The sequence below is a fragment of the Ochotona princeps genome, chromosome 8 (assembly GCF_030435755.1).
Source record: "Ochotona princeps isolate mOchPri1 chromosome 8, mOchPri1.hap1, whole genome shotgun sequence".
Classification (NCBI taxonomy): domain Eukaryota; kingdom Metazoa; phylum Chordata; class Mammalia; order Lagomorpha; family Ochotonidae; genus Ochotona; species Ochotona princeps.
The window spans coordinates 5,068,098-5,086,918 of record NC_080839.1 but is presented as its reverse complement, the minus strand read 5'-3'; the positions used below and the strand labels follow the sequence as shown (position 1 = coordinate 5,086,918).

At 49.8% G+C, this 18,821-nt stretch overlaps 1 protein-coding gene across 2 annotated transcripts in view; it reads right to left on the bottom strand.

Annotated features, from left to right (window-relative positions):
- TGFBRAP1 (transforming growth factor beta receptor associated protein 1) overlaps nucleotides 1-18,821 on the bottom strand; it is a 63,682-nt gene that overhangs the window by 16,371 nt on the left and 28,490 nt on the right. For both annotated transcript variants that reach the window (XM_058667451.1, XM_058667452.1), the window contains exons 3-6: nucleotides 10,809-11,003; nucleotides 8,167-8,321; nucleotides 3,832-3,914; nucleotides 1,317-1,658 (exon numbers count right to left, since the gene is read on the bottom strand). In XM_058667451.1, the coding sequence (XP_058523434.1) occupies nucleotides 1,317-1,658; nucleotides 3,832-3,914; nucleotides 8,167-8,321; nucleotides 10,809-11,003 (775 nt within the window). The remainder of the gene's footprint in view (nucleotides 1-1,316; nucleotides 1,659-3,831; nucleotides 3,915-8,166; nucleotides 8,322-10,808; nucleotides 11,004-18,821) is intronic.

Here is an 18,821-nt window from a genome sequence, read left to right as displayed (position 1 = left end):
ACAGAGAGAAGGACAGACAGAAAGATTTTCTGTCTGCTGGTTCACTCTCCAAGTGGCCGCAATGGCTGAGCTGAGCCAATCCGAAGCCAGGAGCCAGGAGCTTCGTACGGGTCTCCCACACGGCTGCAGGGTCCCAAGGCTCTGGGCCATCCTTGACTGCTTTCCCAGGCCATAAGCAGGGAACTGGAAGGAAAGTCGAGCACCCAGGATACGAACTAGCACCCACATGGGGTCCCAGCAGATGCAAGGCAAGGACTTTCGCCACTAGGGCCTGAAGCCAAAGTATTTTTAGGTGTCAACATGATGTAGAAAGTGTCAGGTTTTGAAGCATTGTGGAAAACCTGCAAAGTGTGCAGCACGCCCAATCTCAGCATTTTGGGTAAGGGTTACTCAACAGAGAAGACCTCTCTACAGCCTCTTTGAGTACCTGCTGACACCTGCTGCAGAGTTCCGATGGGATCTGGCACAGTAACCCCCATGGCCTCTATAGGATTTCATCCGGACTGTTGCCATTTCAAATCATTGACAAAAACCACAGACAAAATTCCTATTACTTAAAGGAGGGATCACCTAAACTCTCTGATCTGAAAAATCTAACTCTCCATCTGTCTGTCTGTCTATGAGGCAGACAGAGCTGCCACTCACTGGTTCACTCCCCAGGAGTTTGCAATGGCATGTCCAAAGTTGGGAGCCCGGAGTCAGGAATTCAACCCTAGCCTCCCATGTGGGCCGCAGGAACCAGGGTGATTCCCTGGGCCCCCACTGCCGCCACCAAGGATCTGCACCAGCAGCAAACTAGAGGCAGGAATCAAGGCTTATCAAACCCAAGCATTCTGATATGAGATGCTGACACCCAGCGGGCATCTTGAAAACTGCTAAGCCAAATGCCTGTCCCTTCACCTTCATGTGTGAAGGTGAAACTTGTCTAAGAAAACAGGCTGAGAAGGATCGGGCTACCTGATCACCCAGGCAGAGAAAGAAGCCCCTGGCTCTAGTCACCCGCCCAGAGTAAAGCCACCTATTAACTTGTACACGAGCCAAGGCCGAGCTTTAAAACACATCCCGTATCAACTCAATCAAGAATCCTCAACAAAGAACGGTGTGAGAGTGAACGCTCTCCAGGACCCCTTAGGGAGTGCCGACCGCGACGTCATCAGCACCCGTTGGCTTTGTGCTGCTACTGCACAGATCCTAGAGAACCCAAACGTCATGCTGCTTAAGCCAGCTTCCTTACAGTCCCAGGAAAAAGGGGTCTCAACTTGGGGCACAGCAGGGCTGGGCAGGACCCACAGGGCCGACAGGAGGTGAGCACTCACTTTTTGTGCTTCTCCAGCCAGGCAGCGCTGTCTGTCAACAGACAGAAGTTCTCGGTGACCAGCAGGTCCAGTAGGCTGTCGTGGTCAGCCTCTGCGTACAGCTTGAGCAGGGCGGTGTCGATGTCTTCCTTGTAGCCGTTGGCTACCTCTGTGCTGCGCACTTCGTTCAGGTAGCTCATGAGGAAGCGCTTGCACTTGGCCATCTTCTCCTGGTCCCCCTGGGTCAGCTGGTTGAGGTCTGCGTACTCGTGTAGAGGAGGGTGAGACCGGGTGAATGAAGAAGAGGTGGGCAACAGGAAGGGGTAGAGAGAGATCAGCTCCCGGACATCAAGCTGGCCGCTTCTGCAATTACAGTGTCAAACTAAATGAAGCAAAAAGAGAGAAAGAGTACACATAGGCACACAAAACGACACTGGAGGGGAGTGCCCGTGGGCACACGTTAGCGGGGCTGGGGGCGGGGGGATAGGGCGTGTGGCAAGCACATCACACGAGCCCTCCTAAGTGGCATCAAACTGGGCACCGACACCAGGTCAGGGGGCCGAGGTGGGAGACACACACAAGGACAGTGTGGAGTGGCATCCAGACTCCTAGGCAAGGATTTTGGCCTTAACACCCCATCCACACTGCAGTGCTATACCTAAATGCTTCAGGCCAGCTGTAGAAGCCACACCTCCTGTCCTCTGCTGCTCCCATGGCCTTGGGGCAAAGGCATCAGCTAACCATGCTTCTGGGGGGCCAACCAGCAATACCTGGACAGAGTCTTGTTCTGATGGGCACAGGCCAGGGGTGAGACAGATGCCCAAAAGGAAGGGCCATCTTGTCCCCAACAGCAACAATGGTGCCACAGTTGAGTACTCCCAGCTTAACGTGGGATTCTGGGAAACTTGTACTCATTGCTGAAGATCCAGGACAAATGTGGTGAAGGAAGGCTCCCCCCTTGGCCAACTTTAGCTCATGCGATCAGCTTTGCAAACTGGCAAGGGTATGCTAGGAAGGCCACCTGTCTTGCCCTTCTATCCTGAGCTCTGATGCTCCACCTGACCTGCTGACCCAAGGCAGCCCCCAGCATAGATCCTGGGATGTGCACCAGGCGCAGCTTACAGCTGTTTTGGCAGCCCCTAGCACAGAGCTGACAGGGACTCCATTCAAAGAGGCAGGACTGAAACAATGAACCCATGGCTTGTGAGCAATGTTGGCTGTGGACAACAGAAGGGAAAGCAAAACCACCCTGGTCTCAGGAGTGGTTTCCTGAAGCACAGACTGTCCATCACATGCATGGCAAAGGTGGAACAGTGGCCCGTGGTTTACAGTCAGGCTGTCCAGAGGTTTACAGACAGGCACCCTGTCCCTATGCTCTTACAATTCAGAGGCCTTCCCTGGAAATGCATCCAGGGTCTATCAACTCATGATATACACATGACCTTCATGTGGGGGAAGGAAGGTGTCTGTGAGACACTGTAGGAAAGAGCTAGACCCAGAAAGGCAAAGAATCTGCTTAAACTCCAAAGCTCCTGATTCTTGGAGGAAGAGATGGCAGACAGCAGGTTATGGCATGCATCCAGTTACAGACATTCAAGGCCTTATAACTCAAGCAGGTTCACCTTTGCTTAGAATCTGCTCTCGATGCCCAGTTTCGAGAGCCACGGTTGGGGTGTTTGGAGGGGGGCCTGAAGAGCAAGGCTGGGTCCCCTGCCAGCATCAGAGGACAGAGTTACAGAGTGGTGACCTCACTGGCTCTGGAAAGGGCTTCCCACTGGACAGAATCCACTCCAGGGGATGCCATGAAGGCCGGGTCCAAAGGCAGTGCTTTAGGGAGACATCTGAAGGCGGTCAGAGGAGCTCTAACAAGCTTCTGCTAGGAGGGCTCACAGGTCCTGGGCACCTGCTGCTTCAGGAATCATACCTACTAAGCAGGTACTTGCAGGATTGCCATGGGGAAGGCGTGAGGACACACTGAGAGAGAGAAACAGAGAAAGAATGCAACCTGTTCAAGCCTACAGGTGAGCTGCCACAGATGCAAGCTCACCCACAAGGCCAGAAGGAACCTCCTTAAGACAAACTGAACTTCTCAAGACAGCTGACCAGAGGCATTGCATTTAAAAAAAAAAAGTCTACAGAAGAAGAAAAGTTCTCATAAGTCCTGGCAGAAGCCCCCAACTCTTTCCCTAAACTCACAGGGACCCCCGTACAATCTCTGGAGAAAAGGAAGTGTGAACACTGTCTCTGAGACTTCCCTCCCACGCCTTCAAACACGCTCCATGCCTGCAGGGGGCTTTCTGTCCCTCCAAGGCCCCACCCTTGGTAAGACACAGGATAGCTACACGGAGGCTGGGGACAGCCAGGGACTTGGGGTGGGGGGCCAGCATGGGTTGCCAGTTACCATAAAAGTCACCAATGTTTCCAATGGAAGCACAAGAGACCCCAGCAGCATCACACAGGACCGAGGATGGGGGGTGGTCTCCCTGACCACAGCGGACATGGGAGTGGGACTCTGGCTACCAGTACCACAAATTACCTGAAGAGCTCTTTAGCTTCCAGGAACTGAAGTTGTGCAAACTGTATAAAGCCGGCCTGCTGCAGAATCCTCCTGTACATGATCTGCAGAGAGAGAGAGGTTGCACCTCTTAAGAGATAACCCAAAGCCATCCAGCAGGGGGCCTGCACTTCTCATTCACAACCCACACTACATGTGAATTACTGTAAAGAAACAGAAAGTGACGAGGTAAGGCAAAAAACAGGGCATATATGAAATTATAGGTCTAATCACCTCTCAGAATCTGAGGGGGCTAGGTCCCAAAACTCCCTTGCCTACCAAACTCTAAGAATCTAAGGATGCTCAATGTGTGTGTGCGTGCACGTGGAGCTGTGTTTGCACAGATTCGTTTTCAAGCACATCCCCTCATCTGTTCTCCACCTCACTTATCCACATGGCTTCGGTGCCAGCTTCTACCTCTGGCTGCTCAAATACTAACAACCTCAGGGTCTCTGGCAGTTCAGGGGCTGCCTGTTCTCGTTTCGCTCTTCTGGAACTGACCAAGCACAGGAGCATTTCCCAGTGCTCCTTAGAGCAGGAAGCCGACGTCACCTTACAATGACGCAGACGCTCAGGCTCCTGCGCATTCTCCTGGGGCTGTGCAGCATGCGTCACAGTTACCTGAACAGCGACACTTCATTCCGTGTGACTACAAGACCAAAATGTCACTGACTCGCTCTCATTTGCTAGCACACCAAAACCTCCAAGAATATGCATGCGACAGGTTGAGTCTGCCCCAAATTCAAGTTTCTGGTACTTGGAGGTATGGCCCCTGGGGGGGGGGGACTAGGATTAGAGGCTGTGAGGATGGGCCCCCATGGTGGCTTTATAGAGAGGTGAGCAGGCAGCTTGCTATCTCACCAAGGGCTGCTCTCTGCTAGCCTACGCCACTGCAAGAAGGTTCCAGGGATGCACGCTATGCACTCGGACATCTCTGCCTCCAGAGTTAGGAAGTGGCAGGCACTGGTTGCAGCAACAGAAGATGGCTAGTTCAGACTTAGAAGAAGCTTGCAACGTCCTGGTTATATACCAGATGCATGGAGATGGAGGGTGATGCAGAGAACCTCACGTTTTACCTAAAATGCCAGAGTGGCCTTTTTACCAGACACAGCTAATTCTCGGTTCTCTGCAAAGACCAGGACCTCCACACTGTCCTTCCACCATAGCTGGTACCTCCTGCTTCTCTGCCAAAATGACCCTGAATGACAAAACCTGGGAGAGCGAGAGAACGACAAGTCCGCTTCTCTCCCTGCACGGGCCACAGCTATCATGGGCTTCAGCTCTCTCGGTTTATTGTCGGCTCCTTCTCCTTTCCAAATCCCCCAGGGTTCTGGTCCGGGTTCAGCTCCGTGAGCACGCTCCGTGCTGCGTCACTTGGTGGGGGGCACACATGCAAGGGGAGACCATGCCCCAGAACAGGAAGCCAGAGCAAGAATGGGGATCCGACCCTTACTGAGGGCAGGGTCTCTCGCTGACCTGTGGACTCCGACTCGCCTCCACCTCCTAAAGGTGTCGCCTCCCAGCAGCACCACACGGAAGGCCAAGCTCCCCACAGCAACTTATGGGGACATAAAGTCTGCATTTCTAATAATGTTGAACCTTCTCCAATTGTCCTGCCAGATCTGTTTGCCTAATTCTATTACACCCATGTGTGTGTGCACTAGAGGGTGAATAAATCCTTTTCTAATGAAGAAAAAAAAAAGGGGGAGGGTGATGTGGAAAGAAACCGTCCTGCGAGTAGCAGCCCCAGCACCTTCACTGTGGCAAGAGCCAGTTCCTCAAATGCAGCACCGTCAGTGGCCCCACCTGCTCAGAGGCCAACTGGACTACAGGAGTGATGGGGAATAAAATGAGGCCCTTTACTACAACTGAGAAATGTGATCTCACACCGGAACTCTTTTTCTTTTTAATTTTCTTTATTTTTGGAACTCTTTTTTTTTAAGTTAATTAATTCATTGATTCGAAAGGCAGAGTTTAGACAGAAGGAGAGACAAAGAGAAAGAGAGAAAGAGAGAGAGAGAGATCATCTATGCAATGGTCCAGTCCACAAATGGCTGCAATGGCCAGGGCTGGGCCAAGATAAAGCCAGGAAGCAGGAGTGTTATCTGGATCTCCCAAGTGGGTGCTGGGGCCCAAGTACTCCCTGAGTACAACCCTTCGCTAGTTTCTTGGACACATTGTGCCACTCACCAAATACCCTCCGTGAGTAGGGCTGGGCCCGAGCCAGGAGCCAGCAACTGAGACCCCAAGGGTGGCCATCCACCTGAGCCGTCATTATTGCCGCCCAGGGTCTGCAGGAGCAGAAAGCCGTAACAAGAGCAGAGCCAGGAGTTGAACCCACTACCCTGAGGACGGATGTGGGCATCCTAACTGTTGGACCAAATGCCTGTTTTGCTGTTTTTGCTTATTTGTTGAAAAACACTGTGGCTTAGTTATTGCCTACATAGGAAGCCCTTTTCAAAATGCATTATGTAGAACATTAACACCATACATTCTCCAGTTTGAAAAGGCAATCTGTCCTGATTAAGTTTGTATAAACAGATGTGTAATTATGTATGTGTATACGCATAAATGATGATACATGAAACATATAGGCAAAACACATTTACATGCAGCACAAAAAATATACCAATATAAATAAAATGATGATATCCTCTCACAGAGGTAAAAATAAGAGAAGAACCTGAACACCCGTGAAAACAGACCGAGGGGCTCCCCTCCTTAGCTGAGTGAAACCAGAGCGCTCGTTCTCAGGCCAGCAGCATGAGTCTAGGACAACGCCAGGGCAGGGCAGGGAGCAGGGCACACGAGAACAAACTCGGCCCAAATTTACCAAGCTGCAGAACCAGATGACCCCTATTAAGGGATTCTGACCATATATCGCTACTCCTGGTAGACAGGAGAGTGGAAACAAAGCAAAAATTAGGTTACAAAGACTGAAAGCCTCCGGAAGCAAAAGCCACAAACTAAATGTGTACCTGGTGTGTGGGCAGGGAGGGGATGTGCCCCAGGGAGTCTGAGGCCTTGGCCAGCCCCTCCCGACGCGGGCCTCCCTGGCTGTGTGATCCTGTATGCATTCCACAACAGCACAAAGGCGCAGCACCTCCAAGGGCCCTGCACCCGCACCACACAGCCGCAGTCTTCTTGCTTTTGCTGCCCCCTGCTGAACGCCAAGCGCTCAGTCTTAACCAAGAGTCCCATGTCTTAACAAGTGACCAGTGTCTGGGGTGATGCGCCTGCCAGTTATCCTGATGTGACCGTCACGTGCTGTGCATATGCTACACTGCGCCTCATGAATATATACAATTCCGACATGACAAGTAAAAAGGGAAAATGTGGGTTTTTTGGTTCTGTTTTGTGTTGTGTTGTTTAACTATGTTTAGGAACAAGCATATACAAAAGGCTCTCCCCCCCCCCCCCCCGCTTTCAAATCCCATAACCATACATTGCACAGCTTGGTTCTCTTCCTGCCCACGAGCCCAACCTTTGCTACAGGAGGCATCGAGCTCAAAAACCAATCTTACGTTCCACAAGCAATCGCACAGTCAGGCACGGAACCTGCCAGTGCGAATTCACTGGAACTCTTGGTGATCAATTTGGATATTTAAGTGCAACGTGTATACACGCGCATACGCGTTCCCTAACCTCCCACCCCGCCCAAGATGTCTGACCTCTCTCAAACACACAGAGGAGCCTCAACAGCCTAACACAGGATGTGTTTCAGGAACTCGGTGTCTATCAATTGCAATTATCGTAACAATCACATTTAGTGTTTCTTAGGTGCATTCATTTTTCTAAGAAAATCCGCTTGATGTTTCTACAGCATTGAATACTTTACGAACACCCTCCCAGCGAAGCTTTTCCTATGGATGACAGACATTGAAACTTTAATTCACTCCCATCCCCATGAACCTGAGCTCCTTCTGTTGATTTACAAGAACTGTGTATCTGAGCCTTCTCCGAACAAAGCTGGTGGAGACACATAAACCCATATCAGAATGAAGTGCCAGAATGAAGTCAGAAGCTCAAAACGTGACATCCCCGTTGGCAGCCATGCCCCCAGCAGGCTGGGTAAACCGCTCTGCAACGGTTTCCCTACATCTAAAATGCGGATTCTTTCGGGAAAGTATAATGCTGCCCCTAACACAGATCCCCATCCGAGTTCTCGATCCCTGCTGTGAGCACGGTCCGAGCAGGGTGCTTACAGCTGCGTGCAGGGTGTGGAGGGGGGCAGGGCTGACACAGGCTGCTGACATGTGGGGGTCTTCTCGCCGGGCACTCAGAGGCAGCCTTTCTCGTGACCGGAGAGTTACAAACCTGAAACTTTTCTTTCGGGATGTTCCTCCGGGCTCCTTTGGCCAACACCAAAGCCTCTTGCACTCTGTGGCTGGCAAGCAGATCCTGGATTTGTTTTTCCAGAGGCAACGGAACCAACATGTAAACTCCTTTACTCGTGGCGACAATCACTCTTCCTGGGAAGAAATTCAACACTGTTGGAAAGGGAAAATGCATCCGGCCCCGGAGGAAACAGATTGCTTCCCCCAAACTGCTTTATTATCTGAGTTTTATTTCTTTGAATCAACCTCATCACTTTTCCCAACACTTCCTTTTAGAAACTATAATGCTCTCCTTTTCTTCTCACATTAACAAATGTCAGAAAATCTCTCAAAACTACAGTTCCAAAAGTAACATCTACCTTTAGTATTATTATTATTTTTGCCTTATTTGGAAGTACTGTTTACCTTGACATGAGTGTAGAAGACCTGGGAAATAGTTGCCAAAACCCATCATGGGACACTGTTGCTAAGAATCATGCTATATCTCAGATAAAAAAATACTTTCAGCATTCTTCATTTCTCCAAGAAGAGTAGTTTCAGATCAAATTAAATCAAATTAAATCCCTCCCCTGCCTGGACTCACTTGGTCCAGACAGCATTGCCTTGTTCCCAGGTAGCCTGGGCTGTAGCTTGTATGTGCGCACAATACCCTGTGCTCATTCCTACCACTCAGGGCACAGAGTCACATCAAAACGCTACACAGCCCTCCATAGCTGAGGGTCAGAAAAGCAATTCAACCAATGACAGATGAAAAATATTGGAAAATCAAAAGTGCATCTGAAAATGTTCAGACCTTTTTCCTTGTTGTGTAAGAGCTATTTGCATTGCGTTTACACTGCTTTACATAACAAAGAGTCATTTGGAAATAGCCTCAAGCACAGGGGAGAAATGGTGTTTAGTCTACACATTGGTATACTTAGGTTTAGTTAGACTTCATCTCATGACTTAGCTAATGGAGATACTGGGAGATAGCAGTGGTGGCTAAAGAAATTGGGTTCCTGGGCCTTGCATGCTCCGGGATGCCATATGGACGCTGATTCTAATCCCAGCTGCCCCGCTTCCCATCCAGCTCCCTGCAAGTGGCCTGGGAAAGCAGTCGAGGACGGCCCAAATTCTTGGAACCCTGCACCCGTGTGGGAGACTCAGAAGAGCTCCTGGCTCTTGGCTTTGGATTGGCTCAGCTCCAGCTGTTGCAGCTGCTTTGGGAGTGAACCATCAGACGGAAGATCTTCCTCTCTGTCTCTCCTCTTTTCTGTATATCTGCCTTTCCAATGAAAATAATAAATAAATCTTTAAAAAAAAGAAAGAAAAGAAGAGAAAAGAAAAGAAAAGAAAATTGGGTTCCTGCTACTTACACAGGAGACCTGCACTGGTTACGACTGTTGGCTTTTCCTGGCCCAGTCCTGGTTCATGTGGGCAGTTGGGCACTGAGTCAGTGGATGGCAACCTTTCTCTCTGGCTCTTGCCTCTCAGAAAGTTAACCTGAGGACCACTGAGGAAATCTTAAATTTAAAGTAATCGTAAGCAGTTTTTTTTTTTCAATGTGGTATCCAGGCAGGTATGCATAGATCAAATGCAGATAATAAGGCATTTTACATATGGACTGAAGCATGTGCAGATTTGCTGTTTGGGGAGGGGCTTGGAACAGGTCCAAAGCACACTGTGTGTGCTCCTCTAACACATGGGCCAATGTCCCAGCTCCAGCAGGACCCCACTCGCAGCAGACACTGTGTCTGATCAAGCTTCTATCCACTGCACTGGAGATAGTACCTGGCACAGGGAGGGCCATGTTTGGTGAACGAAACTCCTTCAATAGCAGATAGAACACAAAAGTCTAGGTCAGTTTCTGGTTGCAGAACATGACAGTGAGCAGCTGTGGGGGATACTGAAGAAACCTGAACAGGAGCTGGCTGTGAGCCGGCATCCTACTGTGTGGGATAACGCCCTTCCTCTCAGCAGGTGTGTGCTGAAGGAGCTGGCAGGTGGGGGTGAGCATCCTGAGGCCTCTGCTGTACTGTCAAACAACACAAGCAAAGCATTCAAATGTGGTACCTGCGCAAGGAGGTCACGTAGTGGTTCACTTTGCTTCTGTTAGCATTAATGCACATTTGAAGGTGTTTACGATGCAACTGAATGAACATTAAAACAAACCCTTCCATCAGCTCGGGAAGTCCCAAACAGGAGATTGTCCCTGACCGCGCTGGAGGCCCACACTGCATCCACCCTGCGAGGGCACACTGCCATAGCCCTCAGCGGCTACAGGCCTCCCTTATCCAGGCTCACATGCCCCTCCCCCTCTCTCTCTTCTGGAGCGTTCTTTCATATCATAACTGCCTGGCTAACCCCTGCCCTTCCTGACTATGCTCGCCTGCTCACCCAGTGGCTGCTTGCACATCTCCATCAAGCTCTTAAAGTGTCACAACCATTTGCTCCCATGGCTGTTTCCAGATTGACCTTGGGGGCCTGGAAGCGCACCAGCTGCGTGACAGCCATTATTAGTGTATCATTCCTGCTCAGCCAGCCTGGGGCCCGGTTGCTAACGGGGCCCTTAATACCATTCACTGAAGAAGTGTCATGAGAAGGGCGGGGGGCAGAAGTCATGCTTTTTCGGGACATCGGTACCTTCAAAGTCCTGCAGGATGTGGCCCTCCTTGAAGGGCAGGGTCTGCTTCTGTTGCTGATCCAACATGCTGTGAACCGTGATGAACTCGTCGTCCAGCGCTATGACGTAGGGGAAGCAGACGGCTGCCCCTATCACGTTCTCCGACCAGTGCACAGGTGCCCGCTGGGATATGCCAGCGACAGTGGCAAACATGCCTAGAGCAACGAGAAAAAGAGATTAGGCCAGCCCTCCCATACCCATGCTGCTCTTTCCCCGTAGACGTCTTGGGATACAGGACACTCCCCAGTTTGCCCGTACAGGCTTATACTCCAAGAAAGAGAAAAGCGAGGTCGCTGTTGTAACGAAGCGGGTAAAGCCACTGCCTGGGACACAGGCAGCCAGCATGGATGTAAGCTTGAGCCTTGACCGCTCCAGCTCGCCCAGCTCTCTGCTAATAGGACTAATAACGCAGCAGAGGGGCAGCTCGGGTGATCAGGGTCTCTGCCTGCAAGTGGGAGACCTGGCTGAAGCTCCCAGCTTCTGGCTCCCAGCTTCAACCTGGATCAGCCCTCACTGTTGCAGGCTAGTACACCAAATTTTAAAAAATATTTTATTTATTTTTATTGCGAAGTCAAAAATACAGAGAGGAGGAGAGACAGAGAGGAAGATCTTCATCTGATGATTCATTCCCCAAGCGGCCGCAATGGCTGGAGCTGAGCCAATCCGAAGCCAGGAGCCAGGAGTCTCTTCCGGGTCTCCCACACAGATGCAGGGTTCCAAGAATTTGGGCCGTCCTCGACTGCTTTCCCAGGTCACAAGCAAGGAGCTCCTTCTTTGTGTAAATGTGACTTTCCAGTAAAATAAATCTTTGAAAAAAAATTGAGGTAATACTCTGCACGTGTTCAGAGCATACCCTTACCTAAAACGGGTATTTTGTATTTATTCCAAATTAAAACTAAGGCTAAAAACTATTTACACCCAGCACGCAGCAGGATTTGTAAAGCACAGCTGCTTTTCTTTTTTTTTTTAAAGAAACAACAGTCATCTATTATCTCAGCACACAGCTGTGGGTCAGTGGGCGGGAGCCCCATCTGGGCTGGGCCCTGGGAGGATGGCGCGTGGCGCAGTGAGCGGGGATCATGACCCAGCGTTTCCTTTCCTGACACAGGCACGGGGGCACATGACTGCCTGAGCGAGGTGTTACCCAGCCTCTGTCCATCAGCCATAACAAGGTCACTCCCCTGAGCCCAGACTCCAAGTGGAAGGACGCTCAGAGTGTATGACAATGGGAAGAGTACAGAGGGACGAGGAGTTCTGTCACTGTGGAGCAAGCCACTGCCAAGGCACTTCAGCAGGTTTACAAGCTTTCTTTTATATCCAGTCCTCCAATCAGTGTTCCTGTTACAGCTCCCCTTCACGCATGCACTCAGCACAAATCCACTGAAAACCATGATGGGGCAGGCTCTTCATGTTCAGGGTAGCTGTCTGGTTTTGGATACCGGATTCTATCCACGTGTTGAGCTGTATATGCATCAAGCTGGCAGTCTGGCATGGCATATTAAGCTGCCACCTACAACACTGGCCTCCCATGCAGGCATCAGCTTAAGTCCTGCCTGCTATCAGCTAATGTTCTAGGGAAAGCAGCAGAAGACAGCCCAAGTGCTTGGGTTCCCACAGCCACTTGGGAAAAATTCTTAGCTCCTTGCTTTGGCCTGGCCATTGTGTTCATGTGGGAAGTGAACAAATTCAAACATCTTGCTTATCTACTCTCTGTGTAACTGATGTTCAAATAAATATAAATAAGACTATGTGCATATTCTGCTAAGAATATCAGGATTCGGGCCCAATATAATGGCTCTGTGGCTAAATCCTCACCCTGCAAGCGCTGGGATCCCATATGGACCCTGGTTCATGTCCCGGCTGCTCCACTTCCCATCCAGCTCCCTGCTTGTGGCCTGAGAAAGCAGTCAAGGACAGTCCAAGGCTTTGGGACTCTGCACCTATGTGGAAGACCCAGAAGAAGCTCCTAGCTTCAGATCAGCTCAGCTCTGGCCATGGGGCCACTTGGAGAACAAGCAGTAGACGGAAGATCTTTGTCTCTCCTCCTCTCTGTATATCTGCCTTTCCAATAAAAATAAATAAAGCTTAAAAAAAAGGAAAAAAGAAAAAAGAAAAAATCAGAGAGAGAGAGATCTTCCATCCACTGGTTTACTCCCCCAAGTGGCCCCAACAGCCAAAAAGCTTAGCCAAGCTGGGTCTCCCATGTGGGTGACAAGGGCCCAAACACTTGGGCCATATTTTGCTGTTTTTTCCAGGTCATTAGCAGGGAAATGGATCAGAAGCAGGGCAGCCAAAATATAAACTGGCACCCAAATGGGATACCAGCAGTGGATTTACCTGCTATGCCACAACACCGGCCCCAAAATAAACTTAACTTTTAATTTTGTTTTTGATGAATTTTTCTGGAATACACTTGTACAGTCACGAAGCCTAGTCACTCCATCTGAACTTATTCCAAACAGTTGATGAAAAATGTCTTTGAAGGCAGCATGCTGTACCCTCCACAGACAAATGGCTTCCATTACACCAAAAGGGAAAGTAGGTGAGGCAGCGGGCAGAAAACATTTCAGAGATGAACCCAGGGAATTGGCACCTGACTCTGGGAAGCCAGAGAGAGAGAATGAGGCAATACAGGAGCACTGGGCAACCAGAGCAACCCTGGGCTCAAGCAAACAAGGAACCTGGGTACAGGACTGGGCTTCGTGAAACTGGGGGCGGCAGGCTTCTGGCAGAAGGGACTGGAACTCAGGTGCTTTCTCAGTGGACAGCGCTCTTCCCAGCCAGGGACAAAGGGTTCCATGGGGCACACAGTAAAACAGAGCAGAACGCAAGACAGAATACGTGGGGAGGACCGACTTGTGGAGGTTGCGGCATGCCCTGTGACTTTGGTATGCGCTAGAGCGAAAAGTGGTGCCAGGCAGAGAAGCAGTCACAAAGATCGGCAGACAAACAGAGAAGAGTCCCTGAGACGATTAAGATCAGTGAGGTAAGACTGCTCCCCTAAGCCTGCCCCAGCGGTGTGGCAAGCAGATAACTGAACGCAGGGAGTTTGGTATTTCCAGTTTTCCAGTAACAGAGAAGCCATGGTTACAACCATCAACAGAAGCCTCGAGTATTCTAATAGCATCGAAAATGTCAGAGAGAAGTAATGACACACATTCAGAGTGTTTCATTAAGACAGAGCTTAACGTGAGGGAGGAAGAAACGTAGGTTGGCCCTATCTTCAATTCTCCACGCATTTAGAAACAGCAAGCTAAAGAGAGCCTACAGCGGACAGGGAAGTGGCTACAAAGTGCTAAAGAGACCAGCACTGAGTAACCTTGAACCTTTCGCTGGATTTCCAGTCAAATACCATGATCTGGGCAACAGAGATCCCATATACCATGAACACCAATTACACTGTGCAGCCCAGTCCACGACTTAGAATAAGGTTCTGCATTTACCAGCTTAAGGCTCAGAAGCACATGGCCAGGGTAGTGCACCATGCATGCACAGGCTATTATTAATGTTCCTGAAATAGAAAGGGCAAAAGCTGGAGGTCAAGAGCAAAGACTTGGGTCAGTAAGTGGCCCAGTGGGTTAAGCCACTTGAGATGCTGCCATCCCATATCAGAGCTTTGGTTCAAGTCCTGGCTGCACCTCTTCAGATCCAGCTCCCTGATAATGTTCCTGGGAGAAACTACAGAGGACACCCCAAGTCCTCGGAGCCCCGCATCCACCTGGGAGAGCCAGAAGGAGCTCCTGGATTCAGGCGGGCCCAGCTCCAGCTGTTGTGACCACTTGGGGAGTGAATTAGTGCATGGAAGATCTCTTTGTCTCCCCCGCCGCCCTGCCCCATAACTCTTTCAAATAAATAAATTGTTTTTATTTTGAAAGACAGAAAAACACGTGCTATAAAAAACCGCATGGCTTTCAGATGGTTTCTGCAGCCAGATAAGCTTCTTCCCTGACTCTGCTTCCCACAGAGCTCCTGAAATGCACCTGTAGTTCACCTGAAATCCCTCGGCACCTCGGAGCCCTTGGTTTTCTGCTTGGCTTCGACTCCTCATCCGCCAGTTTCTGCTCTGATCTTGTATTTTATGAGCTCTCTGCTTCGCCTTTAAGGGGAAGCCTGCCTTTTCTTTTTTCCTTCGGAGGAGGAGGATATTTCTTTATTCAAAGGGCAGAGTTACAGAGAGAGATCTTCCATTTGTTAGTTCGGTCCCCGAGTGTCCCCAGCAGGAGTCCAGAGCTCCTTCCAGGTCTCCCACGTGGGTGGCAGGTCCACCTACTGCTTCCCAGAGTTCACATGTGCAGGGAGCTGGTGGGAGCTGAAGGCGGGACGCAGGATGCTGGCCTTTATAGACTACTATTTTTGGGCCCGGCGGTGTGGCCTAGCGGCTAAGGTCCTTGCCCCGAACGCACTGGGATCCCATATGGGCGCCGGTTCTAGTCCCGACAGCTCCCCTTCCCATCCAGCTCCCTGCTTGTGGCCTGGGAAATCAGTCGAGGACAACCCAAAGCCTTGGGACCCTGCACCCGCGTGGGAGACCTGGAGGAGGTTCCTGGCTCCTGACTTTGGATCGGCACAGCAACGGCCATTGTGCTCACTTGGGGAGTGAATCATCGGACGGAAGATCTTCCTCTCTGTCTCTCCTCCTCTCTGTATATCTGACTTTGTAAGAAAAATAAATAAATCTTAAAAAAAAAAAAAAACACATTGAGGAGAGGCTATCTTGCCTGGTGGTTAGGATTCAAGTCAGGATGTCTGTGTCCTATGTTGCAGTATCTTGCTTTGAAACCTGACTCGGCTCCCTATTGCCGTGGGCCCTGGGAGGCAGTCACGAGGTCCAAGTGATGGAATCCCTGCCAATCACACTAGAGACCTTGACCGAGCTCCTGATAGCCGGCTTTGGCACTCCTGCCCTTGTGAGCATTCAGGGGATGAACTAGAAGAAGGTAGTAAGCTCCATGTCTTTCTGCCTCTCAAATAAATCAATGTGGAAACGAAAGTAACTACCCAAAAGAACACAGAGATACCATTTTTCTGGTACCATGGTGGCAAGAATGCATTTGGCCAACCCCCTGTGCTGGTAAGGATGCAGGATGTGGGTAAAGCGGGCACTGCCGGCCACCCACCCACTGCTAAGAACATAAAACACTGCATTCTTTCTGGACGACGGATATGGCGACATTCATCAAGACTCAAACATGGCTACCCCCGGGACTCAACAACCCCATCTCTAGAAAGCATTCCCACAGACAAGATCAAGAGACACAAAGACATGAGTTTCTATTCAACATCAGAAAAGTGGAGAGACCCCAAATGTCCACCCATGAAATCTCACTGAATAATGGAAGCCCCACGCAGTAACACATGCTGTGGAAGACCCAGTGTCTACATCCCCAGACAAAGCCCAGAACAAAGAGAGGCAAAGAGCCGGGGAAAGAGAGGACGCCACCATTCAGATCAGAAAAGAGGGAGATACAAATATATGGGCATACTTTGTTTATAGTCGTTACTGAACAATGAAAGGACAAATTCGATAAACAAAGATTACCCACAAGGTGTAAACTCCTTTGATTATATCTTCCTGGACTGGTCAGCCTTAGAATTTTGTAAATATTTACACAATCGAAAAGTAAGTAAATGAAGCAATTTTTGAAAAAACCCAAAGTAAAATGAAGCATATCAATCTAACCGGATAAGCAGTTGGCATTACAGCCACACAGAGGGCACTACTGCAAATGACTTTAAAACACGGTAATTGAACCATACAGTCCCAGTACCCTAGGGACAAAGAGAGCTGCAATCAAGCTTTTTCCAGCAATTATATTGTGGGAACTGTGGTGCTGGTGGGGCCGGTAAAGGGATAGTTAGCAACGGGTGACAGAGGCGTAGGACTTTTGATGTGGTTGAAAGGGGACACCAGGTTCTATCAATCTGATCTTACGTGGGAGCTTGGACACACAGGGCCGCAGAGCGGGAAACGGCTGCCCCAGGCCTGGAGCAGGACATGTGCAAAGCGAGCAGGGAACATTCCAGAAGGCAAGGCAGGCATGAGGTTCCTAGAGACTTATCAACAGGGCAAAATCGGATATACATTCTCCCACCCCCACCCACAGGCACGTATTTCAACCCTATGGTCCACAACCATGCTTTTTAAAAGATGAAAGATGATCTGAACCCTCCTCAACTATGTAAAGATCATCAACATTTAAAAAATAATAATAATGATAAAAGATGAAACATGCATTTTCAGGCAACACCAAGGTCAGAGTGGCATGACCAACAACACGAAAGAGAACCGATCAAGAAAAAACAGGTGGTGGGCAGCTGTTGGAGCAACCATGCGCTAAAATTATAGAAAATTTATGAGGGGGGAAACAAAGATTAAAAGAAATTTAACAAATCTATCAACCAACTGCAATGCCTGGACTGGGCCTCACCTGGAACTAATTCAGGCAAACTAAACAATGAACAGGAAGGCGGTGCTGTGGCGTGGGGGTTAAGCCACTGCTCGGGAAGGTCACATCCGGGTCACAGCGGATGCCCTAGCATCGCTGCTTCTGATCCAGGCAAGGCGTCCTGTGAGGCAGCAGGTGACAGGCGTCCTGCTGTCCCTGTGGGAGACCCAGATGGACTTTGGGCCTCCTGGCTCTGGCTCGGCTTAGACCTGGCTGTTGTGGAACAAACCAGCAGCCAGATATCCCTGTGTCACTTTGCCTTCCAAGTAGATGAAAAGAAATAAGCCTTAGATAAAAAGAAAATAGACAAAGTTGCACAATTGGCCCAGCGGCAAAGAGGTCCACGTCCCCTCTGGGAGGGCCTGGGTTCACTTCTGAGCTCTGGCTCCTGAGCACAGCGTCCTGCTAAAGATGATCCTGGGAGCCAGTGGTGATCACTCAGGTAGCTGGGTCTCTCCATCCACATGGGATTGAGTGCCTGGCCCAGGCCATTACAGTCATTTGGAGAATAAACTAGTAGCTGACAGTGCTTTCTTGCTCTCTCTCTCTCTTCCTTCTCCTCTCACTCTGCCTCACAATTAAAATTTCTTTTAAATTTTAAATAAAATTTGGGGCCAATGCCACGGTACAGTAGGCTACGCCTACGCCTGCAGTGCCTGTGGCATCCCATACGAGCACCAAGTTGTGTCCTGGCTGCTCCACGTCCGATCCAATTCCCTGCCTACATCCTGGGAAAGCAGTGGCAAGATGGCCCACGGCCTTGGGCCCCTGCATTCACGTGGGAGACCCCGTAAGGGCTCCTGGTTCTCAGCCTTGGACTGGCCCCACCCTGGCCGTAGTGGCCATTGGGAGAGTGAGCCAGCAGATGGAAGATCCTTCTCTTTTTTTCCTTCTTTCTGTAACTCTACCTTTCAAATAATACAATAAATCTTTTTTTTTTTTTAAGGCTTACCTAATAGAATTTAAAAATTTAAGTGAATTTTAAAAGCCTGCAATACTAAAAGCCAGGAGGAGGCCCCAGTACGATGGCTCAACTGGCTAATCCTCTCTCTGCACTGGTTTGTGTCCCTGATGCTCCAGTTCCCACCATCCAGCTCCCTGCTTATATACTGGGAAAGAGGCAGAGGATGGCTCAAAGCCTTGGGACTCTGCACTCACATGGGAGATCTGGAGGAAACTCTTGGCTCCTGGCTTCAGATCCACTCAGCTCCAACCACTGTAGCCATATGGGGAGTGAACCAGCAGATGAAAGATTTTTACCTCCATCTCTCCTTCTCTCTGTAAAATCTGCCTTTCTAATAAAAACAAATCTAAAAAAAGGATGTCTAAATTATTTATGCGCAGCTCTGTTGCATATAATGACATGCCCAGATATATTTGCTAATGCAAAGAAATTACTGTTAAGTTTGGGTATCTACCCTGGAGAGTGCATAATCTCGGAGTGAGTGTGACCTAGAAGGGAAATAGTGGGCACCTCTCTCGGGGCTACCACTCTCATTGGACAGCACGAACACCAGGACAGGGGCA